The following is a 17,811-nucleotide window of genomic DNA, read 5'->3' as shown; positions in this document are numbered from 1 at the left end:
CTGTGGAAAATCACTGCAGTAAGCTTGAAGTGCAGTACTGCTCCATCATGGCAGCAGTCAAGGAAAACTTCTGTAAAGACTTACATCAACATATGCATATCAGTTTAGTACAAGTATAACATGTGCAGCAGTGCTGGTTAGTAAGAGCACTTGGTGCCAGAATTCTTTCTAAGAAATCTGGCTCTGTCAGTTGCTGATATCCCAGACTCTTTACCATTCTTTTGGACATGAAGAACAGATTCTGGGACAGAGGATACCATGAGGAGGAGGTGTATTTCCCAGATTTAAAAAAGACTCCATTGTTGAAAAATGTTTTCAGATGGTTGTTCTGTTTTTTTGTTTTAGTTTTATTTTTTAAAGCTGCTTGACAATGCTAGTTTGAAAGCACAGCTAGCTGTACTGGGTAGCATGCTTTTACTTTCGTGTATGTGAGTGTTCTTTGTATGGACAGGGAGAACAGCAGAGAGGTAAAAAAATAGCAAGCAATTCTCTTCCTTTAAAACCAGCACATTCTTTATTCTCTAGTCCAAAGGAGTCTGTTGGATCTTCTGTTTGCAATTTAACAGGAAGTCACCATCCTAGCTGGAACCTGTTTTACCTCAACATCCTCAGCCTATTTGGATGACTGAGCAAAGATCTGCTCGTTTGAGTATCCAAGAAGCAAACAAAGATGGGGGAAGACAAGTCCAGGCTGCTGGCTGAAGACAGGATCCCATTTTATTATTGGTTCCAAGGCTTCCCAACACCTTTGTTGGTATCTGAGCACACTAGCAGCTGCATCTTAGCAGAAGAGGTTCCCAAAATGATAACAGAGGCCAAGAGTGTAAAAAAAACAAACCCAACTTTATTGTCTTTATAGCATATTTTTATAGAATATCTGTAATATCACATCCAATGATTTATTTTTTGAAAAATCAACAGTATTATCTTCATGAGATATGACTATGACAAATCCCATCCCTCAAAGGAAAGGATTTTCTTTCCATTTCTTTTCTTACAACTCACTGCTTATACAAAAAAATCACAGATCATTTTCTGCCTATCCTTAAAAAGCTGAGGCTTATAAGCACTTCTCACATCTCTGCCATTTTGATCTTTACTCCTTCCCCTTGTCCCTGAATTTCTGGTAGAGCAGGACAGGCAAAGATTCAGCAATCCTTGACCCACTGACTTTGAACATCAGGGTTCCTGTACACAAACCAGACAAATCTTACTTGACTATCTCTAAGTCATCAGCATAGCTCTCCTTGGATCAGATATTATTGAGGATAAACAATGCTGGGAGGCAAAGCTCTGCTCCTTGGCTAGCATCCATCAGGCTGTTCTGTTGGTGCTGATGGCTTCTGGGGTTGGAAAGAGGGAAATGTGTGGAAACTCATGCAGGTATGCATATGGATCTCTGTGGATGTGTGTAGGTGAACAAAGAGATGAGCCCTGATGGGCAGGATAAGAAAGAGGAACGAACACTGCCTAGCACCAAAGGTTTCTGTGATTTTGCCCAGCTCTGGAAGAGTTTGGATGCAGGATAAATAGGCAAGGGGAAATAAACAGAGCAAAAGAGAGGGTCTGCACCTGTGTGTAAGTATGCCTGGGGTGCAGAAACTCAATAGCCTCATTTGTATTTAAAGCTTGTTATTAGGGTGGCTTTGTTTTATACAGAACCTGGCCAAGTTTTTCACTTTTTCTTTCCCTCTCCAGATAGAGTAGGCTTAAGACTTCATTTTAATATGCCCTCATAATATTTTTTTAATAATGCAGTTTAGTCTAATTATACAGCAGACTTGTTGATAATATAATTTGACTGTTCTGAATATCTGGGTTTTCTCTCCCAGCCCTGCCGAATTCGTGTGAGATGTTTGTCTACACAAGGAAATATCAGCACAAATTTGACAACCAGTACAGCACATGGAACAACGAGGGAGAGCATGTAGATGTCTGGAAGATACCACTTGTATGCTGATGGGTTCAGGAACCATTTTCCACCATAAATCATCGTGTGTGCAGTGCACAAAATCAGTGTCAGATATCCCAGTTTGGACTAAAGGAGAAGGAAGGAAAAAAACAAAGGAAGAAATGGAAGTTAAAACAGTAAATTAAACCAGAACAAATGCAAATTTAAGGATACAGTAAGATTTGTGGCATGTGCCAACTTGGGGACCGGTAAAATGAAACTGTTTTATAAAACATAAAGGCTATTATTATTTAAAAAATCAATTAAAATGGATATAGATTAAATAGTTTTTTTTTTTCTCCATCAATATCCCTTATAATTTTTCCTAGCTCACATGTACTGCCTAGTGGCTGTCATATTTGTGAAAAAACAGAGAAAATGCTGACATTCAGTGGAGAGATCCAAGGTTTTTTTATGCTCTAGTGTTAAACCATCCAGAAGTAACATACTGTGCAAGTTTTTTGCCTTGATAAAACATTCATTGATAGTAATTTTCCCTTCTCTTGCCTCTCCTCCCCTCCAGCCCAACTCCAGCAGAGGCACAGCAGCTTGCACCAAACTTCCTCCAAATGGAGAGCTGAGATTATAGTGTTACCAAGGGCAGCCTGTTTATAGTCACAGCAGTTTTTACAGTCTGCAGAAATTGCAGATTCTCTTTAGATGCGTGGCATTGAGAAGATTTGAGTTATAAAGTAATTTTCAGATTCATTTTAACTGAATTATCTTGTGAATTAAAAAAAAAAAAAATAGCCCAATAAAATGCCTAAATTATTTTGTGGCTTAGTAGAATTGTGGAATTTGATGTCAAAGTCAGTTTTCTGTTTTCCATTTAGGAGCTCACATCTTCCCAGCTTTCTCTTGTTAATGCAGTAATCCCAGTTGTACCATAAGCAGCCATCAGAGCAGTTGTGGGTTTTTACAACTGCATGGCCATGTAGATGTTTTTTTCACTGTGTGATGGTGGATAATGCACAGATCACATTTGGAGATACTAATGGAGGAAAGCCATAAGTCTCTAGGAAACCTGCCCATGGCTGCTGTTGATAAGGGAAGGAGATTTTTTCAGAAGAGGGTTTCTTTAGATATGGCCTTTTTACCTGAACAAATCGAAATTCTCGCCAGTTGACACTGTTGCTGACTGAAGGCAAGGAAGTTATTCCCAGAAGAACAAATAAAAAGAATCCCAACATTCCCATAGCCAAGTAAGAGTCACTAAGCCAGGCATTAGTGTGGTCGAGTGGTACTGTTTCATTGCTCAGTGCCTGAAGAAAAGAAGACCAGGTGTATTTTAGTGATAGCAGTTTTGGCACCAATAAGTAGAAGGAGTTTCCTTACAGGTAAGTAGGAGATAAATGTTATACATTAACTCTCTGATCATCAGAGATTTACTTTAAATGCTTGATCTAAAAGCAGGAGAGGAATTATATTACATGTAGTTCCATGTAACTGTAATTGAGGTACATGTTTTACTCTTCTATAGACCTGTTGAAGAGAGATATGTGATCCTTTGTTAAGTTCAGAAAGTCATAATATATTCTATTCTTGAAGGTGTTTGGAGAAATATGATTATTTTATTAATATGTCAACTTTCTAGGAGGAAGACTGAGGCCAGAAATCTTCTCAGCTCAACATAATATCAACAAAATGCAGATATATCAATGTCTAAAAGAAACACAAGCTAGGAATATTACCCTGTTTTAAAGAACATGGGACTGTCCACATGGATTTCTGAATCTCAAGATAGAGGGTGTTATTTTGGCAGGGCCAGAAGAAAGGGAACAAAACTTACCTGGGAGATGATTTGTTTGCTGGTTCTCCAACTTGCAAAGGCACGCAATGGAGTAACAAGAGTGAACACAGCATGCAGGGAAGCAAATGCCAAGGCTATTAGTCCAAGCTGTTTCCTAGCCAGCATCCATTTGTCCAGCCAGTCTGGAAAACGCTGGTATTTGGTACCTCTGTACAACTGAATAATTGCAGCAAACACACCAGGAAGATAAACCAGGCCGAGAAGGGTGAGTGCCATTACGGGGAAGACCCGATTTGGAACGGTAATTGCAATAAAAAAGGAAAAGTTATTGTTTTCATAAATATAAGTGTGAATTACATCAAGAGCCAAAGAGTAAAAGAAGAAGAATAGACCTAGGCCAAGGGACAGAAGGATGGGAAACTTCCACATTGGAAAGAGTTGCAGAGGGTAATTTTCTATTTCCTGTGCAGCCAAGAGGGATCCCTTATCTACTGGAGTGAGACCCAGTCCACGAACAATATTCATGACCATTTGTTTAGCTTCCACATCATCTCCACAGATAAACACCTGCAGACAAAAGCAAACAGAAGTTTATTTTTTACAGATTTTTGTGACTTTATCTACTGCCATCCTGCCTGGAGTAAGCACAAGCTTCCTAGGCTGCTTCTTTGCTTACTTGGCTTACAGCTGACCTTAATTATTATAGGTAAGAAAGTAGCCTAAAGGTACTTCTGGCAAACAAGTCAAAGAACTTTGAATATGATTCTTTACTTTAGGGAAGAAGATTGTGTCAAGTGGAAAAATTTTATATCTGGAAAGAACAGTGTAAAACAGGCTTAGTATATGTCTTTGAGTAGAAGACTTGACATACTTTTCTGAAAATCTGCAAGTAGTTTGTAAGCACAAGATCTCATAGGACTAAATTGATGCAAAATTTTCAATAGCAGTAAGAGCAAAATTTTCGGTTGCTCCTATAAATAAATACTCCAGTGAAGTGAGGACAGAGATCTTTAAAACACAATTTCCCTGTCACAAAAGTAAATATTAGTTCTTTCCAGGCCTAGTAGAATAGTGAAGAAAGAATATTTTCTGTGAGTGTGTAAGACCATAGTCCTTTTGTAACTGTGGCAAAGGGGAAAATTTTTGCTCTTATTGAGGTGGTGAAGGCTTATAGAACCTAGGCTTGGCAGCCCTTAGGTCTCTAGTCAAAACCATTTTTCTGGCAGTAGAGAACAAAGTTAGCAATGGTTTGAGAAGCTAGATGATTTCTGCATTGTGTTGTACAAGAGGACTGTCCTTTGAAATGGCAGAAAACAAGGCCATAATAAATGATTTGTCTTCAAGTAATCTGCTGTGTGTCTTCCTATGGCCAGCTCTGTGCTTGCTGGCCTGTGGATGAGGAGCTGGTTAAAACAGTTTGCACACACTGATGTTGTGTTAAACATAGGTGGCAATGATTTGTAAAAGTGTAGTTATTTTTCACCTTTCAGCATACTTTTTTGTCCATACTCATTGCCCTATGGTATCCCTTGCCTCCCTTGTTTTGCTTTCTTCGTTTTATTCTTGCTTTGAAAATTCCTCCCATCCCATTTCTGTTTAACTTTTGAAATTTGATGAGCAATTGATGCAACCCTTCTGATTTGTTGTCTCTCTTGTAGCTCTGCTTTCTTTTTTCTCTTTCTTCTCTAGTATTCTAAACACCTTTCTGAGTTCAGAGGCAAGCTATTTATATCCCTTGTCATGCCATATTAAAAATCCAAAGTGAATTTTAGCTCACATTTGGTTTGAAATGGGAGATTATAGTGAGAACAGCATCTCAAGTCTGCCTAATTGTGATGTGAAGGTGTGTTTTGTGCAGCTGATAAGAAGCCATGTGATGTGTGCCTCTGGGACAAGGAAAGCTGTTGCTCAGCCTTACCTGCCGGCTTGCATCCAGCGTGCCCGACTGCAGGGCCCAGGCTGACACGGTGTTAAAGCCTTTCACAACCTTACTGCCAGGCAGCAGCTGGGCCAGGTGCTCTGCGTTGGACTCAGGGTACTGCTTTAACTTCAGGTTGTTGCTTATGTCCACCAAGACTTTTCCGTGGAGGACTTCGGCTAGTGGTGTGAGGAAGTTGTAATGCTGCCTCTGGATTGCTACAATGATGACAGCAGCTTTCTGTGCTGCCTCTGCATGGCCCAACACCTCTGCACCCTTGGGAATCAGGTTGGATATCTGGGTGCTTCGGCTTCCATACACCACGGGGTAGCCAGACTGAATCATCTTATGCCCCAGAGCTCGTCCAAAATCTCCAGTTCCAAATATGCACACGGTCTCTCTTTTGTTAGAAGTGTTAGGAGCCAAAGCCATTGTGTTGGAAGAATTTTTATTCATCTGTTAAAAAAAACCAAACCAAACAAGTAATCAGAACAAACTAAGCAAAACATCAATCTCTTGGAAAGGTTTGTATTTGCTCTGGGTGTACAAAATAGACATCTTAGTTTCTTCTTGTCCTTTAATATGATTCCTGCACACTCTTCTGAATACACACTCTCAGAAGATTTATGTACAGTTTTAAAAAACCATTCTGAATATTCAGTTCTCCATCTCTTACAGCACTCTCTTTTTCATCCACTTTATGGATTTTAGCATCCAGCTGAACTGTTTCAGTTTTCCTCTCAAAGAGAAAATAGGAGGCAAAGACACAGGAGCACAGAGAGCAAGGACTGCACACTTTTCAGAGTAATTTCTGCTTACTTACACTATAGAAAAGCATTGAGGTGGAGTCTGTTCTAATCAGATTAGAACCTGTAAAGTCTTTTTCAAAATATTTTATGAAAGGTTATTATAAAAGGTAGCTGTAAACCTATCTGTTGTTTTCAGTATTTCCTTAATGCAAGTAGTCAGTGCCAGTTTGTTTTATTATTATTCTTCAATTTCCTGAAGAATGTTCCATGAAGCATTTGGACAGTGGACTTGAATATTTAATGTTGAAAATAGATTTTTGGTATTTATGTATTACTCATAATAAAATTCTCTTTGAGGTTTTATCTCTCTTCCTTTATCACTGTACCTGGCAACTTCAAAGTCTTTAATGTATTATCCATGCAACAGAAGTGTGTTTGCTCTGCACTTGCAGAGTGAGACCCATGATACAAACACAGAATCAAGAAGGTCTGTTCCATAGGTCTTGCAGTAGGTCCACATGCTGTTCTCCCTGAAGAAGAGGTGAACTCAGAGCAGAAAACCTAAGACATCCATCAGGAGACCCTGGTCTCAGGGCCTGTCCATCAGACAGACCTGTCTGACCCCTCTCTTGGACTGTCCATCAGTTTGGGACTTGGAACAGCGATTTAATTTGCAGGAGCCTCAGTTCAAGTCTTTTACTGCCTCATAGCTAACTGCCCTAATTAGACCTGTGGGAATAACAGGTCTTACAATTTGCAGGAAAGAAATGCATGAAATGGTTAGCTACAACCAAAACAACATCTTTGCTGCTGTTGTTTATGAACCTTTTGCTTACATGCTTCTGTGAAGCACCATTCAGAATGCTGCAGTATATACATACTGCCTTTTAAAAACACTGAGATTATGTTTTAACTTTCTTTTGTATTTTTCTTTATCCAGAACTGTTTTAGCTTTTTAAAAATCTGGCACGATTTTAAATTATTTGACCCAAAACTTGCATTTTTTTTGGTGAATGAAAAAAATCAAGCCTCAGCTTCCCCCTACCTGCCATGATTTAGGGATAAGAACTGTGAGTCAAGGATGCAAACAGCTGTAGCCTATGCTGAGGGATGCAACCTTTGCTGGCAAAATAGACATATAAATTCTTATCCTGAGAATCACAGTGAAGATTTTGTCTTGGGCAACTTCTTTATTTAGCTATGTAGCTGTCAGCTGGCATCAGTGCCTGCCCAGCTGCATTCTTGCACTTGTGGGAACCCTGGTTTAGAGGGGGGCCAAGGCAGTTGCTCCTGGTCATTAGGGAAGGTGAGGATTCAGGTGGAGAAGGGCTGAGCACCTGCTGGAGGGTCTGTGTGGCTCAGGCAGGTCCCACAGGAGGCTTTGCAGACCAGCAGGGTGTTAACCCTGGCTCTCTGCAGCTGGACTCCATGTACTTTGACAAGTAGTACACTGAGCATGAAAATAAATCCTCAAAGGACCCATCTGAATGTGTCTTGCATATTTGTGTGCTCTGTCACATGCATAAAATTGCCAAATCTTTTGACAAATTTGAAAATCATTCACTGAGAGCTTCATTAATGTCCCAGGAGGTTCTAATATGACTAAAGCTATGAAATTCCTTTCTGGGGATAGTCTCTATTTCATAAAGAACAGAAGGGTTGATTATGTAATATTAATAAGTGCTCCAACTAATAAGACTCAAATCTCTATCCTTAGTTTTATTTTTTAACAAAGTATACTTTCCTATCGAAAATAAAAAGTAAAACTTATTTGTGACATGCAGTCATCCAGCTGAAAACATCTGTATTTGTCCTCACGAAATTCTCAAGTCATTGCTGAGTGAACTGCACAATTCATTCTCCTCTCCAAACTAAGGCTGGAAAAAACCAAAACTCAGATGGATGATATCAGGTATTATATTTGGTAGATCAGCTGAGTTATGTTTTGTTTGGGCTTATAAACATATTTAACATAGAAATGGATCCACCAGCAAGAAATAAGTATATAACATACCTCCATTGTTCACTTATACTGAACACCTCATTTACTAGTGAACACCAAACTTGTTTTGCCAGAGAAGAAAAACTGAGGGAGATTTTTATTTTTTTTCCCCCAAAATATGGCTTCTTGAAGTGCTATCTAAGATGTAAAGGAAATGTGCAAGGCATAGAAAGCTGAAGAGAGTTAAAGTTTTCTTTAGTACTTGTGGTCTAATATTGCTTAATACCATTTTTAATAAGCAAGACAATTTGCTTGAATAAATTGAGCAGAATTGACCTTTTCTCTTTAAGATATAATATGGATGACCATAGCTGTTATGAAAGCCCACATTATGTATTGGAAATAAACTATTCACCAATGAACTTTTAAACAAATGAATTATATTGTAAAAATGATAGTGCATCTTTTGTAATGAAAATCACATGTAAGACAAGGGAAATTTACTCTTAAATTCCAGGTCTTCTGGACCATGCCTTCTTCTAAAAAATACAGGAATTAAGTTAATTTTCTCCATACAATCCTTCTTTTTCTTTCTTTCAACATGCCTTTGTGTCAGCTGTCTGTAAGTGAACCAAAAGAAGTTGTAGGCTTTGCAGTGAATGTCTGGAGGTTAATTCAGGCAGTAGGATATGAGCATATAGGGAGTGCATAGACACATCCTGGCACTGCTGTTTGTGTTTGAAGAAAATGCAGCATCTCATGTCAACTGTGTGGTTGTAAAGTCAAAAGAAGGAAATTGGGCCCCCAGATTCATGACAGCAGTAGCTAGAATCTAAGAAGATAGTAATTTTCTATAGAACAAGGTGTTTTATTGTGGTGTAGCAGTGTGAAAGATGGGAAGCAGGAATATACCACAAGGGACACAAGGTTTTTTTGGAGCTCAGCCCAAAGGCTGACACTGGGCTGTCACTCAGCAGCCAGTGGCAGTGGAGCTCTGCTCCATGCCCATGGATTATTCTGGGTTCTCCCAAAGCATCAGAGAAAAGAAGAAATACCAGCAGAGACATGCAGTATTCATTATCTGTTCTTTTACATATGTAGCTGTATATTATCTGAGAAAAAGCCATAGAGATTTGTATACATACATAATATTTATTCCTTATATCCATCCCCTAACATTAGAGCACTAGTAATGCTCTTTGTTATTTGAAAGATAATCTGTGTAAGCTTTTGCAATGATCCTTTCTCCTCTGCATTGTTGTATTCTTCTACACGGAGTTATCCTATTTTAAGGAAAATGGTGATAATCTCTGGGTTTTCTTGGTCAGTAAAGATAAAAGGAGATGCTAAATGAAAAAAAAAAAAAAGAACTCACCTGCAACAGTCATTTTTTCCCATTGCATAAACACTAAGGGGAAGTGAACAATCAGGAAGGGGAAGGTACAGTGTTTAGTTAAGCAGTTATATGCAAATACTTGATTATATAGGAAATTGAATTTAGACAGGCACTTTGCTTTGCACATGGGAAAAAGAAGGGATATCCTAATAGAAGCAATACCACAGATGAAGTACAGTGCCAAAAAAGGAAAGGTGGCAATGGGATGGATAATGGAAATGTCAGAAAGATGTAATATGATATGCTGATGGAAGATCAGTGGAATGATTGAAGAGTTAGAAAGACATGATGAAAAGTGCAGAATATAGTAATTTTACTATTTACATTTAAAAAAGGAACAAAACAAATTGCTCAGGTTGTGGTCTCAGGAGGTTCTTTCTAAGGCAGAATGAATTGTGTTTAAACCAAGTCTGACAGATGCTTGTCTAACCTATTTGTGAGACCTTCCTTTGTTGTGGATGCTGAAGCTCCTTGCTTACTGCCCTCTCAGCCATTTTATTAGGGAAATTTTTGTATGAGCAATCTGTATTGCCTCCCCCACAATAGAACAGCTGTCAAAGCTGTCAATTTATCCCCCTTCTCTTTGCAGCAGCCTTTGTTGGATGTGGAAGCTGTTATGATTTTACCCTTTTATTCTAGAGAGAAAACAGTCCCACATCTTTCCTGCAACTTGTGTTCCTGAGAGTGGTGATCTTTCTAGGCTAAACTGCTCCAAATGTTAATTAGAAGTGTGGTGCTGACTGCAGTACTCTCACAGAGATCTTGCCAGATAGAAAAGGATTTCTTTATCTGCCTCACAGCCACATGCAATCCTGCTGCCACATTTCTCTCATTCATACAGCCAATTCAATAGTCAGCTTCTGATGCATTAAGGTGATGGGTGCTTTAACAAGGAGTGTGTGGCAGCAGGGACCAAGATGTGGAGTGCAGCACCTGGTGCTAAGCTCCTGCTTTGCACATCATCCAAGATTTCCACCTTGGACTAACTTTAGTCTAGAACTGCAGCGTGCATGCCCACTAGCAGCTGACTGCATTTGGATCCACCTAAAACACATCTTGATACCTTTTGTGATAAGGAATCTAGTTTTGTATGTGCCAAAATAACTCTGTAGTGCAAAGCAAAGCTTAAAAAGTGATGATCTGCTTCTACATCTGAGGAGAACTGAATACCAATGCAAATGCTTCTTCTTGCACCAAGTCCTTTAACTGGACTTCTCCCGCTCCACTTGCTCCATCCTTGATTTCTGTAGGGTTCTCTGACTCAGAGCTGTATCATGCACTTGTCCCTATTGAATAGTACCTTTTTTTTTTTCAAACTGTAGCTTCAATTTGTCAAGATCATTCTGATTTCCAGGCTGTCCTCTAACTTGCTTGCAGCCCTTTTCAACTGTGTCTGATTGTCAGCTTTATTGAGTCGAGTGTCTATTCTGGCATCTATGCTATTTAGTGAAAGGAATAGGAGTTTTGCCAGGAGAATCCCCTGTATATGTGCAGTTAATGTCTGTTTTGACAATGGTTAACTGAAAGGCTGAAAATGTTTCTTTTGCCAGTTCCACCGAATGCTACCTCATATTAGTTTAATCGAAACTGCATTTTTGTAGTTTGCTTTTGAAATTTTTTTTCTAACATTTACCATTATAAAACATTTACTCATGTCAATTTGTATAACTTCTGTGATTCACAAGGCCTGTTATCCTTTTATAAGAAATAGTGAGGTTGGTTTGGAATGATTTATTCTTGATTAATCCATGTGCCTATCATCTGTTTCTTTCTTATTTTCTATTTCCTTCCTCTATTTGTTTGAGAATTGTATTTAAATGGATTATTTAAAAGGGCCACAATTCTGCACCTCCTTTTTCTTACATTTAAAGATAGCTGTTATTGCTTTCCAGTCTTTCAAAACTTCACTTCTTCCACACAATTCTTAAATATAATTATTTACAACCGTGGAAATGCTTCAGTTATCTGAAAGAATTCCATCAGCCTTGCTGATCTCAGGTCATTTAACTCACATAAGCATGGACTAATCTCATTGTTCTGTCATTTAGTAAGTACTTCCAGCTCTTCACTACTGATGTAAACCCTTCTGTCATGGTTGAGCCTTCCAGTGAACAAAAGCAAAATTGCCATTATAGAGTTGGCTTTCTTGGAGTCATTAGTCAATAGTTTCCCTCAGTTGAGTGGTGGATCAATTCTCTCCTTGATTTTTCTTTAACAGTGTATGTTTTTACAAGAAACTTTTTGTTATTTTGTATGTACCTTACTAATTATATTTCTTTTTGTGCTGTGGCTTTTCAAATCATATCAACATATTGGCACAATTCTGTGCTTGTCCATAGATTTTGGTTTATGTGTGTTATTTGAAGTTTCAAAGAACTGACAGCTCCAGCCACATGGCTCTCTTATGGCAGTCCTTGCAATCTTTATGTCTCTGCTTTTAACAGTGTTCTTTAAGCAGATGCCAATCTCCTGACCTCATTTTCTTCTCAAATTGTACTTCTCATGTAACATCACCTTCCCACCTTCAGAATCTAGTACACTGTGCTTGTTATTCTGCTAGGAGAACAAATCAATTCTTGAGCATTTGATGTTTCTCGGTCACCTGTGGTAGCTCCAAGCTGTGATAGAACCTCTGTATTTTCCCCTCCTTTTCCACAATCTTCTACTGGGATTATATTCTTTTATGTCTTGATTCAGGGTAAAAGTTTAGAAGACAAATCAGGATATAAGGACTATGGGAAGAGAAAAGGCCAAAGAAATCTGACCTGTTGCCAGGTAAAGAAGGTCTATAAGTAGGTTATGGTAGGTTGTGGTGTTGTCTGCTGTAGGAACTAGTGTCAAGATTTGCCACACTGGTCCATTTATGTTTCTCCTTTTTCTTTCTTTTTTTTTTTTTTTTTTTTTTTCTCCTTTTCTTTTAAAGCTCATTGTAAGAAACTTAATCCCAAAGGTGGACAAAGGATTATGCACACAACAATTATGGGATTTTAACTGTAAAAATAATGTGTCAAAGGCCTTCTTTTTATATAAACTAATTATTTTTACTGCTATTTCCATCTAAGTAGCAGCAAGGATTCTGTTACTCTATGCAAGCCATAGTGAGCTTTAGGGGTGGGAATGGCCTTTCTGGAGCAGTTTCCATCGCTCTAGTACAGCATTCTGGGGGCAAACAAGAGTCCTGACATAATATATCTTGATCATTGAATTCATATATAGTTATACATAAGTCATTACAACAGTATTTACTGCATATTCCAGTGATTCTTTGTGGTAGAATATGGGTATGAAATCTGTTTTCTAAGTTCATCTGTCCAGAAAAACCTTGGTTTTCCATATTTCAATAGGGTTATTATTCTATAATGAGGGAGAGACACTTGGATTGACAGTTGGGAGCTTATTAAATTGAGTCCATTGCACAGATGAACTCTAATAGTACCTTGCTACATGCAGAAGTTAATTCTTTGCTTGGGTTCACTAACCTATGGTGTTTATCTCTGCTTGTACAGTAGTGATCCTGAGCATCTGGGACAAGTGGTTTGGGTCCAGACCATGCCCTCCTTGTAAGCTGACATGACTTCTTATATTACACCATAACTACACTGCTCTGCTCTTTTAATATGGAGGATTTAGCTGCTTCTGTTTCTGGTTTGGTTATTTTTTGTTTTGTTTTGTTTTGTTTTTTGTTTTGTCTTTTGTGTCTCTTGTTTTCATTACAGCAAAGATCAGCTGAGCTTTCTCATGCAGCATCCTTTTAGATAAGTCCTCAAGCCTCTGCTAGAGGCTTTTTTCAGTCAAAGTTCTGTTTCTCTCTAGTCAGGAAACACCTGGAAGCATGCAGTTCCTTACATGGATTCGGGAACTTGATTAGATAGTTTGAACCACTCAGGCAAGGCTGAGCACATGACAACTCATTTCAATAACAGAGGTTCAGAGCATTCTCTTCCAAAAAATTTTGAAAAGAGATTCCCACCACCACTACAGAGAATAAGCCCTGAACACTTTTGGACTTGATGTGATTGTTCATTTCAATTTTGCTGGGCTGCTGTGAGCTTATCTTGAGCTGGCATTTAATGGTGAAATGGTGAAAATAAACCCTTGCCCCATGTCCTGCAGACCTTCCTCACACCTCTTTGAACAGACTAAGCAGGTTCAGTCAGGTTTGCTCTCCTGATGTCTCTGTGCACACCTACTCCCTCCCTACCTGATAAACATACATCCTTCTCCATCGTGGTTGAGCACCTTGGCAACAATGGTGCTTTGACACTATCCCAGTGGCATGCACTTATGCTGGTGGCAGTAAAGAATGAAGGTGCCAAAGGCAGTGGACATGGCCAAGATTAGTTTTGAAGTATTTACTTTATTTATTTATTTTTTTAGTATCAGGCCTTCTCATTGTCTCATTTAAATTCTACATACCTGTGGGTGGGCATGGTGAGCTTGAACCAAATAAGTAAATGGGTACATTTGTTTATTTGGATATATACTTTTTTCTCTGATAATTCTTAGTTTCCCATACTGTCAAATTCTCCAGAGTTAAGCACTTTCTATCTCAAAAAGAGTTAATTCTCATTATTATCTTAAATGTTTATTGCATATACTGGCAAGCAGAAGTCATCCCCAGCTGCAGGGTTTTTTTGTAAGACTCCTGCTTTGTCTTGTGATCTGTGATCAAAATGTGTATAGATAAAAATTCCCTCGTACAGTAAAATTACACATAGTAGCCCATTAAATATAGTACAAAAAGAGAGAAATTATTACTTTATTTCTTGCATAAGTAGTACTGCACCTTTGGAATACTTTATGAAGTATTTCACACATGCTTAATATACAGTAATCCTATTGAAATGTGGAAAACAGGTGAAATGAGATTTAGAAATTCTCCTCAGAAATACAGGTAGACTACTCTGAGGCAATCCCATTTACTTAAAATTTCATTTTACTATTCCCACAGAGAGAGAAAGAGCACACTCTATAACAAACACTGTTTCTTATAAGCTGACAGCTGTGGAACCAAATTTGCCCTAAATTACAAATTGCATTTTCTTGATACACCTTAAACTAAAAGGCATATGGCTAAACTACTGTCCCATGATTAATCCAGTACTTAAACACATAAAATAAACAGCAGAATAGCTCCAACAAGCCTATTATAACAAATTATGCATGAATTTTCTTCCAAGGAAATGAATATCTGCTGTTCTTCTCAGCAGAAAATCCTGGGCTCCAAGTTTTGACAGTGCTGATAAAAAAATTTTTTTGAGACAATAAATCCTCCTATGGAGGACATTGCATTTCCCACATCTTCATTTTTTATCAGGAGTACACTAAAACTGCCTGGAGGCTCTTCAAGCAGATGAAATATAGTCCTAAATAGATGTGCTTAATGTTGTCTAAATCATAGCAAAATACTGAGATGGCTGGAAATCTCACCACCTCCAGCTGCTCCCATAAACACATAATACACAGCTATAACTTGAGTAATTTCCTCACTCTCTTCAGGGCTGTTGTTCTATTTTGAGGTTTGTAGGTATAAAGCTTTAATCCAGCCTATCCAACTGCAAGAAAAATGAAAATATTTCTTAAAACACGTGAAAGTGAGCAAGTGTGAGGGAGAGAGAGCCCTGCCTGCAGTGCAGGGGCGCTGGGTTTATCTCAGCTGGCCCAGGAGATGCTGTGGTGCTGTAAAAGCCATGCTTGCAGGTCCACCAGGCATGGAGAGGCACCTCTTGCATTCCTGCTGTCCTTCCCTCGCTGTGAACTATTCTCTTGAGCATCTTTTATCTGCCATTTAGACACAGTAACAAGTAGCTGTATCTCACAGAGAAATAGCACTAGAAATAATGAAGCCTGGCTTCCCAGGGCTTTGTGTTTCTTGGCTGATTACAGGAGCTGATTGAAACTTTCTAATCACAGGAGATGACTCCTATAATATTTCTTCTAGTGGATTTTAGGTATTTCAAATTTATATAGTCACATTATAGTCTTTAGTTTTTCTTTCACTTTTCTTCTGTGAGGTCTTCAGCTGCCCTCTTTCATGCAACATGAGAAGTGAGCACTCTGCCTTCCTGGTATATTTGTTTGAAAAACTGATTGAGGAACACACATAAATGTGAGACACTCACATACCTCTGCACAAGTGAGAGGATTTCTCACTTCCTACAGAAAACAAGCTCAAGTAATGGACCCCCTAAAAATTTGTGAAGTACACACACCCAAAGCATGTCTGTACCACCAAAGAGAAGAGTGAAGCAGTTTTGACCCAACATCATTGTGGTCTCTTGACAGTGATGGAGAATGAGGCAGGGGATGTTGTTTGGGAGGCTTTTGCTGACAGCCATCAGTGCTTTGCAGTGAGACTGCAATTAGCTGAAATTACATCAGCAACCTACCAAAACCAGACCTTCCAAACACTAAAAAATGTAAGAGCTCATGCCATATATTTATTATGAGCTGTAGGAGAGCATGAAAAGCCTGACTCTCTTCCCATTTACACTAATAAATTCTTGATTTGGAGTTCTTTTGCTTTTGGACTGGGTTGCACAAGTGGGGAAGTGCAGCCCAGTTTTTTGTTGCACTTTTCACAAAAGAAAGGGCAAGGTGGCTGCAATGGTACAGTGACAATGTTCTGGACTGTCCTGTGCTCTTAGAAATCTGAGAAGTGAGAATATGATGAAAAATTTAAGGAAGCAGAGCATGAATATGAAGTTTTCTTGCCAAAACAAATAAATACGGATTTGCTACTTTTCTGGAATGTGGCTGAGCAGATTTTACAGAAAGTTCAATAATCTATTTTTAAAGATATGTGATTGATTGGACAATCCAAGAAAGTGGATAACTTCATTAGTTCCCTTTCTTGTTTCATGGGAATTGTACTAATTTTATTTACTTGCTCCTTTTGGTTTCCTGTCTTTATTTCATGTGGACTTTAACATTTTCCTCTCTCACTTGAGTGAATTTGAGTGGCACCTGCAGAGAAATGCCTGCCTCTAGGGAAAAATGAACACAGAAGAAATAATATTCCTCAAAAGAAAAAAAACCAAACCAAGAACCCCAAAAACAAAAAGAAAAAAAAAAGATAGTGAGATAGATTTTTATATGCTGTTGCATTTTTTAACAATGAAAAATTCTTATCAGGAAATCTTTTAAATTATTCTCAAGATAGAAGAAGTTCCTTTTCTTACTGAAAAAAAACCTCTTCAAAACTCTTTAAGTAATAATCCTAAGTTACAGGCTTTGAAAATTAATTGCTGAGAAGCCTGAATTTAGAAACATGCTTTTAAAATAGGAAAAAAAAACACTCAACGATGGGACTAGTAAAAAATGGAGTGAGCTGTTCTGGACAGCATCCTATGCTGAGAAAAGGAAAGATCTAGGATTTTGTGGAGGGTTATTTTATTTTTTTTTTTTTGTACCAAGGCCTCCTTTGAGTTCAGCCCAGGTTTTGCAGATACCCAAGCTGCTGCTATTGATTCCTGCCTGGCAAGCAGGGATGGGTGTGCACAGCAGTGAGTCATTAGCTCCTCTCCCAGCCCAGATGTTGGTACAAATGACACCTCTCTGCCTTGAGGCACTGCTCCTGGAGCACAGCACTGCCAGCAACTTGCTTACAGGCACCAGAGTTATCCTGTGCCACTGCATGGGGGACAGGAAACCTTACAAAACATCTTACAAACCCCTGCTGCCTCTTTGACAAGGGCTGTGGCCTTCAGAGAGAACTCACCCACCCTGCTTTGTCTTCTGCTCCTGGGTCTCAGTCAAGGGCACTGCTCCTACCCCTGTGCAATATGTGTGGTTGAGGCAGAAGTCACTCTTGGTTCTGCATTTCAAGACCATGCAATAAGCAAAAAAGGAGTGAAGGAAAAAGTGGGTACAACAGAGACAAATGGAAAGATTTTTACTGAACTTATCTGAAGAGCAAAGAAGAAGGTGCCAGGAGGTACAAAACAAAGTATCATGCTGCTTTTGTAATTGCCTAATTGGACAAAATAATTCCCTCCTGCAGGGTGACCCTCTCCTGCATCTCCAGCAAGGAAATGCAATACAAAATAAGGAACTGAATTTTCTGAATAAACCCATTGTCTTTATTGAATTACCATTTTATGCTA

At 38.7% G+C, this 17,811-nt stretch overlaps 1 protein-coding gene across 1 annotated transcript in view; it reads right to left on the bottom strand.

Moving 5' to 3' along the window:
- Positions 1-824: 824 nt before the first annotated feature.
- Positions 825-17,811, bottom strand: part of STEAP4 (STEAP4 metalloreductase) — a 28,893-nt gene continuing 11,906 nt past the window's right edge. Inside the window, exons 2-5 of the mRNA XM_056485476.1 lie at positions 5,620-6,075; positions 3,741-4,268; positions 3,049-3,213; positions 825-2,038 (exon numbers count right to left, since the gene is read on the bottom strand). Of these exons, the coding sequence (XP_056341451.1) occupies positions 1,769-2,038; positions 3,049-3,213; positions 3,741-4,268; positions 5,620-6,075 (1,419 nt within the window). The 3' untranslated portion in view covers positions 825-1,768. The remainder of the gene's footprint in view (positions 2,039-3,048; positions 3,214-3,740; positions 4,269-5,619; positions 6,076-17,811) is intronic.

Source organism: Oenanthe melanoleuca, chromosome 2, assembly GCF_029582105.1.
Source record: "Oenanthe melanoleuca isolate GR-GAL-2019-014 chromosome 2, OMel1.0, whole genome shotgun sequence".
Taxonomy (NCBI): domain Eukaryota; kingdom Metazoa; phylum Chordata; class Aves; order Passeriformes; family Muscicapidae; genus Oenanthe; species Oenanthe melanoleuca.
Note: the sequence above shows the minus strand (reverse complement) of the source record. Positions and strands in the feature narration are given on the sequence as shown.